At 44.4% G+C, this 17,005-nt stretch overlaps 1 protein-coding gene across 1 annotated transcript; it reads right to left on the bottom strand.

The window, feature by feature from the left end:
• Window positions 1-643: 643 nt before the first annotated feature.
• myg1 (myg1 exonuclease) lies at window positions 644-15,086 on the bottom strand. Its single transcript, XM_060069702.1, has 7 exons — window positions 14,731-15,086; window positions 14,266-14,378; window positions 11,289-11,448; window positions 9,779-9,928; window positions 7,220-7,342; window positions 6,686-6,867; window positions 644-1,074 (listed from the first exon to the last, which is right to left on the bottom strand). Exons 1-7 carry the CDS (start codon window positions 15,001-15,003, stop codon window positions 885-887), a joined length of 1,191 nt encoding a protein of 396 aa, XP_059925685.1. The 5' UTR covers window positions 15,004-15,086; the 3' UTR covers window positions 644-884.
• Window positions 15,087-17,005: the final 1,919 nt, after the last annotated feature.

The raw sequence follows: 17,005 nt of genomic DNA, 5'->3' as shown, positions 1-17,005 counted from the left end.
CTTCTCATATACTAAAATATAATATGGCAGACAAGTAGAATCGCCTCTTCGTGCCAATGAGAAATTTATTTCTCTGGATTAATCACGGTTGATTATTGCTGCTTTGATGTGGGGGGCTTTGAAATACGCTCGTGTCTGGACTTTCTCCATTAGTGTCGGCACGATGAAAGTATGGATCAAATTAAAGCAAACCTTGGAGCGTAGAGCCTAGAGCTCGTCTTTTGGTTCAACCCCTTATGAGGATTAATGCAGAGATATTGAGTATTCAGTTAAGTTTAATTATATGTATACATTTTGGGGGGGGTAAATTACAACTACGGCAGGACAGCTCTGACATGCATGTGTGGTGCTTCAACACCAACCTGCTGCTCCTGAACGGGACACCTTTTTTTGATATTGATGCCACCAATGCATTGATGCTACCTATAAAGTGGTACAGGAATACTCAATGGTCTTGTCTGAACATAAGGGAGTGTGAACATGTTTTTTTTGGTTTCAGCATTAGCGTTACTCATTACAATCATGCGTATTATTCTTGTTAGAACAGAAAGCCTATCTGCAAAAAGCCCATCAAAGTTATTAAATGTTTTACGATGTAGGATGATCACCTTGTTTTTGTCTAAAGCACACAGAGACTAAATAGAATTTTCTATAGAAAATGTTTTTTATTATTCAAAAAGAACAAGCAAGTAGAGGCAAAGTATGTTCGACACTTCAGTCCAATGTAATAGGATGACCAATTTTACATTTAATTTCCTGAACATAAAAAACAAAAATAAACAAAACAACTAAAATGTATCATTAGTCATGGCTAGAATATGCCCCACTCACTCAAGCTAGCTAGCCTGACTGAAGCCCTCCGCTGACTGTGATTTGTGAGGGACTCAAGTGCTACCATTGGTGGGTGCGAGGGCGCTGGCCTGCATGGTCCTACGTGCCATCTCCAGGGCCCCCTCCTTGGTCTTGTTCCCGCCGATGAAGCCGCTGGCATGGACGAAGATGCAGCCCTCGATCCCACTGAGGTCCGAGAGCGCCTGGTCCCGGATGCCGCGCCACTCCTCCAGCAGAGAGAGCCTGCAGCGGGAGAGGGAAGAGTCGAGTGGGCAACACACCCACGTATACTGATATATGTCCCTGTGAAGGAACATAGTTATGGTTGGGTCGTGGCCTTTGAGTATTATAAGGTGAAACAAATAAGGAAATGGGAGATTTTTTTATGAACACTAAACTATTACATTCTTGTTATTTGTTGAATTAAATTTCTTGTTGTCGAATTCCTAGCAAAGTTCTTCAAGATTTCATTTTTAAAAAGGAAAGCACATACAGTACACCTGGGCTAAAAGCTGCAATCATAGGCAGCCTGCTACGGCTTTCCAATATATTTCCCTTCCTGTGTGACTGGAGTGCGTCTAAAGCCCATGGATTCCTCTCTCATAACATCGATAGACGGGAAGCAAGGTTGGCGTGTGCAGCACACAACGCCGGTGAAGTCAATAGACAATCGGAAGGCGCTGGAGATGATTGGATCTGCCAGGAATTACCAGGAGTTCACGTCAAACAAACTGGATGGACAATGCTAACACGGATGGATGGACAGCGCATCTTGTGAGACTCAGCTATGTATAGCTTTCTCAAGAACCTATTATTTTAGTTTCCATGTAATGGTAAATGGACTGCATGGATATAGCGCTTTTATTCAAAGCGCTTTATTGCCTGACATTTACCCATCCATGCACACATTCACACACCGACGGCGGAGTCAACCACGCAAGGCAACAGCCAGCACGTTGGGAGTCAGGGATCGAGCGTGCAACCTTGCGGTTACCAGCCAACCCGCTCTACCTCCTAAGCTATTGCCGTTCCCGTGGTGTGAGCAAACGTTAACACCATCTCAAATATTACTTTCAAGGGCGTCCTGATGGAATATACCATCGCATCCTTTGAGAGTGTGCGCAGTTCCAAGTCTATACCTTTGACTATTGACCAAGGCATCTTCATCACACTTTCCTAAGTACATGGTGATCATTAGTAATAGGAGCACCAGGCATGGTGAGGTGGAATAGCAAACCGCCATTCCCCCTGGTTACGGTTTAATGGATCTGCAGATCGATGGACTCACGGTACGGCCGGAAAACAAGCTTGCAGGAAAGGTCGATGAGAGCCCAAGTGCGGGAAGGATAATGAGGGGAATGGGGCTGTTGTTGTGGCCATGACAGGCGCGGGGAAAAGTAATTATGAAGATGACCGGTACAGACATTTTTTTGATCCACTCCCCCTCTTAATGTTGGTGAGCGTAGGATTTCCAAGAGACAACCCACCTATAAAATCAAACCGGAATCACCCGAGAAAGCATGAACAAGGAGATGACACGCTCACCACAATTTATTTATTTATTTATATATATATATATATATATATATGATTTAAAATCGAGCCCGCTGTCTTCGGTTGTGATGTCCTCTGAGGCATTAGAGGAGACGTCTGTACAGTTTACAACCCCCTTGTACACGTGGGACTTCCCACACTGCTCCCCCTCCGAACAACTGCCACAGCAGGGTCCAATCAACTGCTTCCAAGGAGGCCCCCAGGCTGCCGATGTAGGGATCTTAACACATGGATTAGTGTTGATCAGACACTTGGTCTGACACTTGAAGCCTGGAGGGTTAGTAGTGGATGCAAGTTACATTTATTGATTCGGGGGAAGCGGCTCTAGTAGAACAGGTCAAAAAATCAATAAGTGTCTTGCCTCCACAAACAATAGTTTGGAGAAATCTATCATATTTAACAAGGTATGCCTAAGTATTGCCTCTTTAAGACGCAATTATGCTCAGAGTAAGCAAAGGGCGAGGTGGCGTACATTTTCTTTTTTTTTTATAATAAATAAATAATGCCAGCCATATGCCTGCATTTACAGCCAAGGAACACCACATGCTCTCCACTCTCATTTCCTTAGCGCTTTGACAAAAATAGAAAATTGTTTTTCCCCCAGGTGCTGTTGTAGAGACACACAGGTGATAACAACCTCCCCCCTGCAACCTCTCCTTAGTGATCCCTACTGGGACCCAAAGAAAGGAGCGACCCAGAGGCCCGTTTCCATCCACGCAGCATTGTCTTCCACGGGCGCCACGACAACCACGTTCCATGCATTCATCACGCATATTTTGGGTCTTTCTTCGTAGAAAAGGAATTAGATAAAATCAAGGAGATGGAAGGGAAAAGGTCATGGTGGACAATAGCCTATTCGATTAGTCAGTGGCCTTGACAAGGAAAGGGAAGGGATACCTCCCTTTGGGGACGGTTGCTGAGTGCCCATAGGGAGGCACCCAGAGAAAGACCGAGTGATGGATGTGAAAGGTGGAACGGAAATAAGAGGAGAGGGGGCCGAACGATGGGGGAATGGAAGGTAAATGGGATTAATGGAAGCAAAACCCCGGAACGAGATTACGATAGTGTACGACACACACACACACACACACACACACACACACACACACACACACACACACACACACACACACACACACACACACACACACACACACACACACACACACACACACACACACACACACACACACACGAGATTGGGAAAGGAGGGTGTTCCCAAAAATATAATTTTGTTACTAAATGCAATCCATCTCAACTATAGAGACAAATCGTTTTCTAAATCTCATTGAGTAGGCTTACTCGTTTTGTGTTGTTGATTTTTGTCGCCCAAAATCTCTATTTCCACGTATCGAAAGTCTGTTTTTATATGGTTTTTATGCAGTCCATGTGCGCTACACCCACACTGGGACTGTTTTTACCTGCTCCAACCCTGTTATAGAGCTAGAAGGAGCAACCTTGAGAGACTGTGATTTGGATGGTGGGGAAATTTTCATCAACAATTAAACCTAGCCAATAACAACAGTGAAAGTGCGTGCTTATCATGACCCAACCACTCGACAAACGCAATCCGTGGTCGGCTGAGAGCCGCACGACTTGCTCCCGGGGGCTCAGTGATGGTGTGTGGAGCGGCGCAGGAAGGAAGGGGGTGGGCAGCCAATGAACAGCTCCCTCTCTCTCCATTTCCTGCTGATCAGCGCGGTGCCCCCTGAGAGCAGCCCCATGCCACTCTTCAATCAGCCCATCTTTCAGCCCACACTGAGACTCATAATGAGACGCGTCAGGAGCAGAGCAAACACAGGAAGGGCACACATGGCACTGGTACAAGGCACTCTGAGGAGGAAGAGGAGGAAGAGGAGGAGCAGGAGGAGAGGCGGAAATAAATGCAGCGGCGTGAGCCAACCGTCCTGTTGCCCGTAGCGTTCTACCATCTGAGCTAAGGCATCGCCTCAACCTTTATATTGGCAGTCTTTGAAAGCCCCGATAAACGCAAGGGACATCCTGTACACAGGTTTAAAAGGGTTTAACAGACAGAGAGGAAGGGGGATGACCAGCGGACCACTGCCAATTGATAAGACGGTTTTGGGGTTGCGGATGTTACAGCCATGAACAGAATGTTCCCCTAGCAGGGAAAGAGCATCACTAATGGATCTCTGAGTGAGTGGAGGTACATCCCTCCGGAGCCAACGTAATTACAGGGAGATTATACAAGTCTACTGGAGACTGTCAATGAAAATTGAAAAGATTCTCCTGCCCTCTCATGTAGACTTATTTGGAGCAAGGATTCGTGCCAGAGGGGGGAGCATAACGGCAATGAAAACCTCCATGTCGACAAATAAATGATTCTGAATGGTTAGATTGTAATTAACATAAAGAATAGTAAATAAATTAAAAAATGTGCTAATAAGTAATACAAAACTTTTTATGCTTTTTATTAGGGAGAGTAGGTTGGGGGGGGGGGCTTGTTACCAGTGAAACTACATCTGAAGGTTTTTACCTGCACTGTATTGATTTTTGAGATTTCTCATGAGACATTAGCTAGATGTTGAGTCATATGTCCACAAACATACCCGCAGGGAAACACAGGCGCTATACACAAACACGATTAACAACTGCTCTTTTAAAGCCACGATAGAGTCCCTGTCGTAATGGCATTTCTGAAGAAGAAAAATAAAGTTACTTAAAATACACAAGAAATAGACCAACAATTCTCAACAAACTTCCTAAGAAAAAATCGTGTGTACCACTACCAATAGATTAACATCCAATAAGAACGCAGAACCAAACTTCTGAATATTGAGAAGAGAGAGATAAGAAAAGACAATCCACCGGGGTGGCATGGAGAGACGTAGAGCAGCTGCCGCCAGGCTAACAACCAATCAGGAGAGAGTTCCCCCGAGGGCAGCGCCGGTGACGCTGTGGGTATGGAGGTGTGAACCTTCTCTAGGAAAACAAGGTCCCGGGAGTTGGGCGCAGCGACGCACATTAGAGAGGGTTAACCCTCTGACGAGGAGAGGGGACTCGTCCTGACGTAACTGATGTGTGGCCCCGAGGGTCATGCACTCTGATGAGCCAGGACCGCTACTCGCTTTAATATCAAGTGTGCTGAACGTACAAACATTTCAAACATACAAAACTAGAGTTCACCAACAAGGCCTTCAAGATCACCAAATAGCAACAATGCAATTCAGTTGGTATCGTATTCATTTAAAATAAAATAAACATCATCGCTAGTGCAAGTTGTTAAAAATATAAAGGCTCAATTATAAATCTGCCTTTAGGCTTTATATTTTTTAAATGCAGGTCTATCTATAGTTAGTTTGCCCGTGGTCTCAAGTAGCAATAAAAAAATAAAAGGAGATACTTGAATGACGAGGATTCGGGGGAGTTATGTGCCGACTGTGGTGTGTTAGCTTGTGCGCGCTTGTGCGTGAATGTGTGCGTGTGCTGTCAGGGCACCGGCTAAATCTCAGCAAGCCTTTAAACCAGGGCAAGCCGAGAGCCTTGCACCTGTGAACCAAAGCGTGGCTTTGGTGCTGGAGACTTCCTCACGATTTCGGTAAGACTCCTTCTCTCCAAAGGGACCACGAGTCAAACCCGCCCCAGCCCTCCCCCGTTTAATGAGCGGGAAACGTATGCTAATCCTGTCCCACGGTTGCGATCACTCAGCCCATCTCAGACAGGGAATCCTGTCTGTCACTGTATCCCACCACCTTGTGACACGCAAGTGATAGGATATGTAGAACCCTGTTCTCAAGGATCAATGGGTGCATCTCACTAGACTATCGCCCTAAAGGCAACTGTGCTGCATATACAGACGGACGGACGGATAGACTTAAATAACCAACATAAGCTAGGTAAGACCATTGGATAATAAGTCATTATGTAGCCTCAAACCATCATGAAACCGAACCCTCACAGAATATCTAGCAACCCTCGACCAAGCAAAATACCAACTTTGATCAAAAAGCATGTTCCTTTGTCGTGTTGGGGTGGCTCTTGAACCAACAATAACATTACTTTGTTTCTGCGGACATATAAACCATGTGGCAGACTTACAACGCTCGCAAGTTTTGTTCTGTTTGCCAAACCCAATCGAAGGGAAATTCATCCTCCAAATCTTTCCTGCATAAATCCCCCATTGCTTTTGAAAAATATGTTATTCAAGGAAGTAAGTTACGCACATTGTGCGACTTCTAAAATGTCATAATTTGTTCAATTATCTTGATGAGGATTAAATATCTCCCAAAAGGATCCCAATGTGATCACAACGAACCGCGAGGAGCCAGGATGCCCTCACCTGTTCTTGAAGGTGCTGAGGCCAGCCGGGACACACTGGACCCGCCACTGTCCGTTCTGGTCGGGGTACAGGAGGAACTTGATGGGGGTGTCCACCTTCAGCTCTTTCTCCAGGGCGAAGAGGTGTTCCTTCCAGGGACACCCACCTTGGGAGAGGACCACCACCTCCCCGCTGGGGTCCGCCTGCGGGGTCAACGGTATCAAAGGGTTCAGGCCAGGGCTCGAGCATGTGGCCGAACGATCAAATGAACAAATTCTGGTGTTTTAATGGAAGCTATGGAAGTGTATTGTTGCCCTAAACCTAATGGATCATCAAAAATGACATCCTAGCCGTAGCGCGGGGATCATATTGCTTGTTGCACACCTCAGGAAAATATTGAGCAACGCAATGTCCACAGCAATGTTATGGGGAAACCCAGGCCTGGGATAACACGGTTTACGCTCAGACTTTCTGCGCACTTTAAGAATGGTGCATAATGGCAACACTAGATCCTGCTTCACTGACCAGTGGTTGTGTGTGTGTATGTGTGCGTACCTGATGACGCTCCTTAATGGCCTCCTCCACCACTACACGAGCTGGCAGCCAGGAGTTCTGGTAGAAGTCCAGACGATCCAGCAACTCCCCACCTACGAGCTTCATGGCCTTCTTGAATCCCTCCTGGAAAACACAAACACACACAGAGACGCACACAGAGACACACACACACACACACACACACACACACACTTTTAGAAGCCTGAAAGGTTTTGCATTTGAATGTCATGCGTAGAAAGCCCTGCTTCTCAGTCGCGTGACCTTTACTTAATTGTACTCACTGGCTAGCTAGTAAGTTATTAATGCATATATACAATCTCCAGAATTAATTTATTTAAAATAAAATGTCTGAGGCCAACTTGGAGAAGACGTTTCCCTTTCAATGATACTTCAGAGTAACGCCTGCTTTCCCCCAGGGACGTGCGCGCCGCGGAACGGCCGTGTACTCTGCCCTGCGTCAATTTCCACCGGGCGCGCAACGGCAGCGTAGCGCTGCCTTGCGAGCCAGCCGTATCCACGCGAGATCACGAGATAATCCTAAACCTAATGTACTCAACTTCCACTCCTAAAACTACTGCAATTAAATGCCAGGCTTTGTCCTTTCTGACATTGTCCTTATAAAAAGGATGATTTATTTCATAAATTATTTTATGTTGCTCCACTTGGACAATCAGTCTCTTGTCGTCCATGTTGCCGACCCTCTGAGACCCTGGATTGACTGGATTGACTGCTGACCTGGCACCACCGGTCATGACGTAATGTTGATGTGAAGTTGTGATAGGCTACGTGAGCTGAGTATTGTGTTTTATTTTGAAAATTGACCGGATGCTCTATGGCTTTTACTTTTTTTCACCTCCTGCCCGGCTCGATCTGCTCTGTTGAAATTGACGCGGTTCAGCAACGACTCGCGTCAAAAATAGAAGTGCTACGGAATGATAGCGCTGCGGCGCGGCGCGGCGGTCCTGGGACGCTGCCGAGACGTTCCGCGGCGCTTACGTCCCCGTGGAAATCCGGCTTTAGTCCTCTATTTGAGCAGCACAACCAACCCAAGTAGCCTACAGTGCCATCTTGATTAGCCCCGCCTACCTACCTAATGACCCGCCAACCCAGAAACCCCAAGTACGATTGGACTAGAAGTCAGACAGGCACAAAATAAATGTTGAGTAAACATGATCTGCTACTGGGTTCCAGCAACAACCAGCCACGCCCTCAATCCCCCCCAATGTCGATATATATGATAGACGGACACCAATAGGGACGTGAATAAAACACACGCACACACGGACACGCACACACACACAATCCACAGGGGTCTGATTCAAGTGGAAGTGTAGGGGGGAGGGCAAGTTGCACCCTCGTACGGAGCAGGGAAATTCAAATCTGATTTATTTTTAGAAATAGATAGGAAGGAAGTTATGACAATTATCCCTACCTGGCGCCAGGGGTACCCCCTGCTCAGCACATACAGTTTGTGACAGGGATAACATCTAGGATAAATTAACAAAAGAAAAATGGTTGTATGCTCCATGTATTACAAGAAAACCAAATTCATGCATGTGTGTTTCTGGATAGACTTTGCAAAGTCAGTCCTGGAAAATGCTATGGCGGAATAATAAATAAGTTGGAAATGGACAAAACTCAAGAGGCCGTCACTTAGTGAATGGTGATTGCGTAGTTTATTGGCCCAAAGCAATCATCCTTAAGCCATCCCCGCCTGCCCCATCGTCCTACGTCCCAGCCCACCCTGCTGTGACTGCAGGCAGTCGTAGAAGGCCTGGGGCCATTGGAAAATATGTGGAAACCACAGGAGGACAATCGAAAACAAGAGCAAGACTCCACGGTGTATGTTTGAATGGGAAAATAAAGGACAGAGAAGAAAATGACAACAGGGTTAGTGACTGTGTAGGCAAAAGCCCCCCCCAGTGCACCCTCCTCAGAAAGACTGAACACAACTGGCGAGCCAATAACATCTTCACCGATTCGGGTGAAGATGATAGTCTATTCGTAATTTCAGAATCTCCGATCATGACAATGGGTTTTGTCATGATCGGATGTAAATATTAGGGCAGGGTAAAAATACAGATTAATCAATGCACTGCAATTTAATTGTTCTCTATTCACTTTCGATTCAGAATTTCTTCGAGTATTTCGATGTAAAAAAAAAAGAAAAAAGAAAAAGAAGCATACTTAGTCATTGTAATCTAGAAGCGAGTATGCCTAAATGTACATGCCCTTTTACATTTGTCCATGTTATGATTATTACTTTTATGCTGCAAGTTTAGCTCAGGAACAATACTATACAATGGTGTATTCCCTTTTTGCTAGTTAAAGCACAATGAAATGGTTAATTCATTTTGAAATGGTTAATTCTAAATAATATTTAGATATTTTTGTCATCTGCACGTATTATTGAATCGATATCGAAGCGATTGGATCAATGGCTTTCTCAAGTCTATTTCGGACACAAAAACGGAACATAAGAAACTCAGATCACACATACAGACAAAGTGAGGGAACGTGACCTCAAGAGGCTACGCCCACCTACCATCCACCACCCACCTCGGTGTCCTGGCTCTTGCTGTTCCAGCGTGGGTTGAGGTGTCCCACGCGGGAGCTGAGCGTGCTGCCGACGGCGTAGCGCACCTCGCCGTCGCACTGGGAGATACCGTTGTCCACTCCGTCCACCTCCTCCACAAAGCTCTCATACAGCTGCAAGGGAACACACATCAAGAGGTTACCCTTTGGCCCTGTGCAAAGAAGTAGGGGCCTTATAAGGGAGAACTAGACTGGGTACCCCCAGGCCGTTCTGCTGGCGATTTGAAATCGCCCTGCAGTAGGGTCTGTAGAGGAGCAATACATTTCTTCCTGCTTCCGATCCGCTTTTGCGGGAGCCAATCACCAAGCTGGCTTTTCCCCCTGGCGCGCTATTGGCTGGTTTAACATAATGACGACAGGGAAACGACGGCAAGCAGCCTATTGCATTCGAGTCATTTGAACTACGCCCGTTGATCACGCCTCTTGCGCTGAAGAAAATTGACAGCAGCCTCCACAGACCAACATGCACTCTAAGATTGAGCTTGGTCCGGCAATAGCCAGGCTAAGGGAGAACCACACCCAAGACAACACTGGCAGATTGGTTCACCCACATGGACACCCTCTCTAGTGGATTCAGTGCAGCCACGATGTGACGCAGGGGGGTATGTGGAGTGTGGGGGTGTTGGATGGCTGGTTTACACAGCCTCACCTGACCCAGAGTCTGCAGCCCTTTCTCTATCAGCCTTCTTGTCTGTACTTGTATTCTTGTGGACTTGTACGAAATCAGTCTTGGCCAAAGCACTTTTGCATTCAAAACTTTTGTTGCTCCTCATTAATACACCAACGTCCACAACAACAACCAATTTTCCAGCCGCTTGCTTTTTATATTTGGCAGGGTTAAGTTTGATATCACATTTCGCTTTATTGGGTGAAGACAACTCGAGTAATGCCAACGACGAGCTCAGACGGTGACGTCATCAAGCACGCTGCTGTTCCAACCGCAGAAGGACTGTACTGCGTCCTCCCGAGGCCAACTACCAAGAAGAGTCTGGACCAGGTGTACTCAGTATTGAGATATGAGGGGTGCGACTCTATTGGACAATCAATGCACACAGGATAGACCAGCCATCACAGTACACAAACTCAAGGAGAGCTTGGAAATTTCAGTATTCACCACCTGCTCGGCTGCAAACATCTTCCCAGCTCTCAAATAAACAGTTTCTGCTATATCCATCCGAGTCTTGGCATCGGGGGAGCCCAGAAAAAACACCTTGTGGCGAAGCAGAGCCACTTAGGTGGATTGTGGCAGAGTTGCTACAATTCTTTTTATTACAAGAAGACACTAATAACAATTACGGCAAACCATAGATCAGACGGTAAAGGGAACCCATGATGAAATAATGAATTGAACGAGCACACAGGATCGTGAGACAGACGGAAGGAAAAACTATCTTTGGTGTGACATACATCACACAAACACACACACACTAAAACGCCATGATGTTTTCACCTTGCCACCTTGCCACCGCCTCACCTTGTCAAAGAGCACCTCCAGCTGCCGGTCGCCCTCCCCCAGCCCGGTGAGCTGGGCCAGGAGCTGCCTGCCGAAGTGGACGTAGACCAGGCCGGCGGAGCTCAGCTTGGTCACCCAGGGCTTCTCCGCACACAGGCTGTGGAAGCTCTCGCCAAACGTCCTGCAGCCACACAGGGGGGGGTTCTCATTGGAAAACTGTCACAAAATGGCCCCCGTTCACCCGGGATTATGTTTGCCTGCCATCAGACTTTAGATAATAATCCAAAATCTGAGTTGTGGGACCGACTCAACACCCACTAAAGTTCCACTGAGAAAGCCTTGTGTAGAAGAGAGCAGAGGTTTATCGTCTTTAAAGAGATATGAATGAAATTTATTCATGAATATATGCTAACTGGAAGATTGAAATCTGGTTGTTGTTTTTTTCCATTAAGTTAATAATAATATAATCTTTGACTATGCATCGCCATCGACTCTAGACAAAGTTTATGGGACATGAGCTATAATTCATTACTTTTTGCTCCTCCACAAACAATTTCTACATGAATGTATGAGCCGCCTCTATCTACTGGTGTTCTATTGAGGACCACATTTCTAGCTTTGTTCCAAGCCTATGACGTCAAGATAACTCCAGAGCAGAGCGCTTCATAAAAATGGCACGACACAAGCAAAGAAGTAGAGCATAGACAACAAAAGAGTGGAACAATATTCCACTAATTGGCATCTCACACCGTGGGCTTAACCCAAGCTCAATTATCTCCTCACAGAATTGGCTCCTGGTATATGACGCACATATAGCCGGCACAAACGCCGCCGCAGCAACCAACCAACCAGATGCTTTGACGGTTTCTTCCCATCATGACTATCGATAATTTAGAACTGAATATGTGTGAAGAGTATTACTAGCTAGTGAGGGCTCTGCAGCCAACAATGTTTTGTGCAACTACTAGCTATTCTGCATGCACCATCTGAGGTTAATATACAGAGGAACTATGAGTTCTGGAGAGAGAACGGCTTATAATGATGACAAGAGTGTCTGGCATCATGATCTTTGATGGATATAATTTAATGTATATGCAGTGAGTTTTTGTTTACAAAACAGGAAACTAATGCATTATGCAGATGTAATCATACTTGGGTCACCACAGGCCTAAATCTGAGTAAATAATGTGTTTTCTAGGATAGCAGGAGGGCTTGATGATGAATTCATCTTTGAAGTGGGAGGTTTGCTTTTATGCAGAAGTCCGAAGCTAGTGACCCCTCCAACGGGGTCGTTTGACTTCAATCAGGATGCTCGGGTTTCACAGCACAGCGGAAAAGCTCCACACTGCCGACCAATGAATTGGAGACATGCTTAAGGGGTCCGGGACTAATCACGACCATTAGGCCGCTGATTGGCTGAGCAGAGACATCTCTCCGAACTGATTAAGAGGAGATGGCCGTGGACTGTGGCAGAGCGGAGGAGAACAAAAGCGGTGAAGGATGATTTGATGAGACAGGGGTGAATATATGGTAACACAGCCATCCGAGTGTGTGGATGAGATCCTGCTGTAAGAGCACTACCCGCATGTTAAGAAGGCCTCCAGGACATTGGAGGACGGGCGGCATGAAGCATTTGATAGAGAGTCAAGGAACAAGTAGCGGGGGGAGATTTTTTGATGCACAAACTCTTCAATGAAAAGACAGGGACGGTTCCCTTGCAGCAACAAGCGCAGACTGGTTCAGTAGATTCTGCCGGAGTCATTAAGTGCCGATTCTGGTGGTGCTGTGCTTCAATCCTGATTCTCTTCCTGCCTATATAATATGCTGCCATGCTAACACAAATGATACGCTCATTTCAAATGATCTGTATGCAATGGTTTCTGTCAATTTATAAATTAAAATACTAATACCCTTTGTTTTGAGCATGAACCCAATGGAAAATGGGTATTTGCCCTTCTCAAGTTGATTGTTTAAAACAGTGTTTGTACGGATATAATACTGCAGCATTCACTTCATCCATCCAAAGCAATATAGGGGGAACATATTGCCCAATAACCTACATAAGCAGCAATGATGAAGGCAAAGATGCAGTGATGACGTGCATGGGTGAAGTAGTTAAAATCAAACCAAAACCAGAAGTGCAATTTCTGTGACATCCTGATGTCAATGTCCATTGCATGTCCCAACACCCCACAATTAACCTGTCATACACTCTGTCTGACTCATAGTCCCCACCATGAACACCTCCAGGGACCTGGACATGTGAGTGGCAGTCACATGTAGCAGCAGCCTCCCTGCCCATGTCATCTGACAGCAGGAGGTTTCCTTTGAAGGGAGTGCTAATTACTGCAAACCGCCTGCCGGGCAGCACGCCACGGGCATATCTTCATCCCCATCATGGATCACCGTACAGGAAATCTCTAATTGCCGCCGGAGACATTAAGCTGACAAGACACCTGGAAAGCACTGATTATTCAACATGACGAGGTGTCATTGGAGTGAACTCAAGTGGAAGGGAAAGGAACACCATGTTGGGAGGGGCGTTTAGCCAATCTCTACCCCTGACGCGTGATAAAGGCTTTCAAAAAGACTTTTCCAGTGCACTCTGAATAACTTGGCGCCATTTCTATTAAACAAGCCTGTCTGGAGACAGGCTGTCTCTCTTTTAGACAAGAGGCAGGGAAAACAAGACAGCCAGAGAATGGGTTTTGTTCCAGGATGAAAATATGTTCAGTTCCAACATAGAACGGAACTCATGAAGAATAACCGTGTGTGTAATGTTGGCAGGTCTATTAAGATGAATTGAATAAACCAGACTAGTCTAGGAGACACAAAGCTGTTAGATAACTAGGAGTACTGTACGCGTGATGATAAATTATTAATTATTTAGCAGGTACCATCCCCGTCTCGCCAAACTCCCTTCAAATCAACATCAATGGCCAGCTACTTTTGGTTCGATTCATTAAAGATATGTGGCGTTTGTGTTGGGCATCAGTACCTCTGATGATGGTCATAGAGATGCTTCTTTGGGTCGAACTCTCCTCCTACGTCCACAACTATGTCACACTTTGCCAGCTCCGCGGGGTCCCTGGTCCGAATGATCTCTGCATCCTATAAATTAAGTAAGAAGTTGATACAATACAAATGCATCCTATACAGCTTTTGAACACGTCTAGTAGTCATTTGTGGTCAAGTTACCCTTGCTGTCATATGCAATGTGAAACATTATAGCATTTCTATATTTAAAAACAAAATAGTGAGGCCTGGTAAATATACGTCTACTTAACTAGAGAGACTGAATGAGTGTCATATCAGAATAATCGCTGCTTAAATGCATAGTAGCAACCTGCACATTGATGACATTTGCCCTGTCAAGATCATTAACTGTTACACACGCAAATTGTCGACATGAATGCACATATCCGTTTTCTGTAATAACTCTCCCTCCTGAAAAACGGCATACCTTATATTCAGGAAGCTGACGAAGAATGAAACAGGCAAGTACTTCATCACAGTGGAAAGTTCCATTGTGAGTGCCAATCTTTTTAGAAGACATGCTGTCGGTGCAAAGACGCTTGGCTTGACTTGACATGTACTTCGTTCTTGTACGAGTGTTGTCTACAGAGTACAAAATATTAACATTTACTTTTGAAAGAGGAATAAGCGTTGTGCATTTACTGAGATTTATTACAGCCTTAAATCTGGTGAGATGAACTGCTATCATAAATGCATGCATGGAAAGCGAAAAGTCATGCGACCAAAGCGGGGACGTATTATCGGTCGGACCGGATGTAGGTACCACTGGGTTTGAGCGTTTCTCACCATGGGACAGGCCGTGAATACGGGGGTAGATTAGAGTGTTTTTGTTTAAAACTACTCATCAGCTTTTTCACCGCATACATTTTAGACAAAATATTAGGCAAAGACTTTTTTTGATCAAACTATGTGATACCTTATTTGGCTTAAGCATTACAATTCGTAAGCAAGACATATCTTACATTGCCATCTAGCGGTTTGCGAAGGTCATCACAGCAATAGGATAGATTTAGGCATTGTAAAATGTATTAGTCATTGTTTGCTATGGTTTTGTTCAAATAAATAAATTGGTACATTCATGAATAAAAATATGCACATTAATATAACATTTTAAACCTGTACATATATAGACTTGAGATTATAATAATATATTTACAAATACAAATATTAAATACATATATATAAATAGGCCTACAACGTTTAAATGTAGCGCCTCAGTCGTACAACCTATATCCAATTATATATCCATGTGATCAGCACAAGGAAAACCTGGCTAACTCACAACTCTCTTCCTCGAGCTTTGTTGTTGTGGTAATTGGCCAGATGGGACCCCGTGCAGCAGCACCCCAAGAGAAAGGGACATATGAGGACGATCTCCTGATTTCAAGTGGGAAGAAAATCGTGCCTTTTATGAAGTAACGCTGAAATAGAAAATATACAAGGAAGGAATATCCCAACCAAATCTTGAGCCTGCAGTAGGTAGGTGTTTTCCCCTATAGCTGTCATTGTAGTTTTAGCTATTTACATCTCAACATATCAAAATATCCACACCCATCTACTACGCGTGGGTCTGTTTGTATGTAGGCCTAGTAGGAATTTGCATCTGTGAGTAGTATGCCTACCTTTGTGTGTTGTTTTCAGCTTGCTTATTATGTTTCTCAATGTTCTTATAATACTTTATTCAAATTCATACTACGGTATGTTCAATTAGTCAAATTGAAAATTTTGGATTAGACTTTTAAGGCTGTATAAATTGTTCGTTGATATGTAGCAAGAACTCTAAATTCTAAAATAGATATTTATTATTCCGATCTGTCAACCAAAGCCGCAACACAAGAACATCAACGATTATAATTTGGATGGAAGTCCAATGTCATAGTGGCATAGCAGTGTTGACTGCTATCCGCAAGGGGGCATCGTTATTCACATTTACTATTCCTGTTCGCCACTCCATCACGACGGATGACGCTCCTGCGTAATTGAATCAGTATGTGGATTGTGAGCGCCAGTCCCTTGGTTGGATAGGAGATAGTTTCTTTATAAACTCCGTATAATATTTGAAAGGCCTCATTTCGGCCACTGCACTCGTCCACGGAAAGTGCATGTAACCTTACCTTTCGGTTTCTCAGTTCCATCACGGCACGTTTTCATACACTTTTTTTGACAGATCAGTAGATTAAACTAATTGTAAATTTTCTCTAAATAATTATTTTACAAGTGTATTGTTTTGTCATGTATGCCTACTTTGTTTAGTTTACACATAAAAAAAAAGAAAGGAAATGTGAACAAAACAGATGGCATGCCTTGTACTTGTAGCTCTGGTTCAGCACCATGGACAGTTACTGAACATGGCAACATAAATATATATATTTATATACTATATATACTATAAATATAGTGTATTTTTAATCAGTAATCCTTTTATTTTATGCATTTTTATATCTTTTATAATTGTTCATGCTTATCTCTGGTTAACTGATTTGTCTTTTATGTGTAGTTCACATGCTGAGAAACTAAATGTCAACCCTAATATAGTGTAGATGGGTGTGATGCAGAATAATTAACATCTCTATTTCATCTAAATTAATGACTCTTGATTTGTGCAATAGGGGGAACCAATTAAATGTTTAATTACCATTACAATTCATCATTGTGGACAAGCCATCCAGAATAGGTTTTTCGTCTATATCCCCTCTCATTAA

This window comes from Gadus macrocephalus, chromosome 13 (genome assembly GCF_031168955.1).
Source record: "Gadus macrocephalus chromosome 13, ASM3116895v1".
NCBI lineage: Eukaryota > Metazoa > Chordata > Actinopteri > Gadiformes > Gadidae > Gadus > Gadus macrocephalus.
Note: the sequence above shows the minus strand (reverse complement) of the source record. Positions and strands in the feature narration are given on the sequence as shown.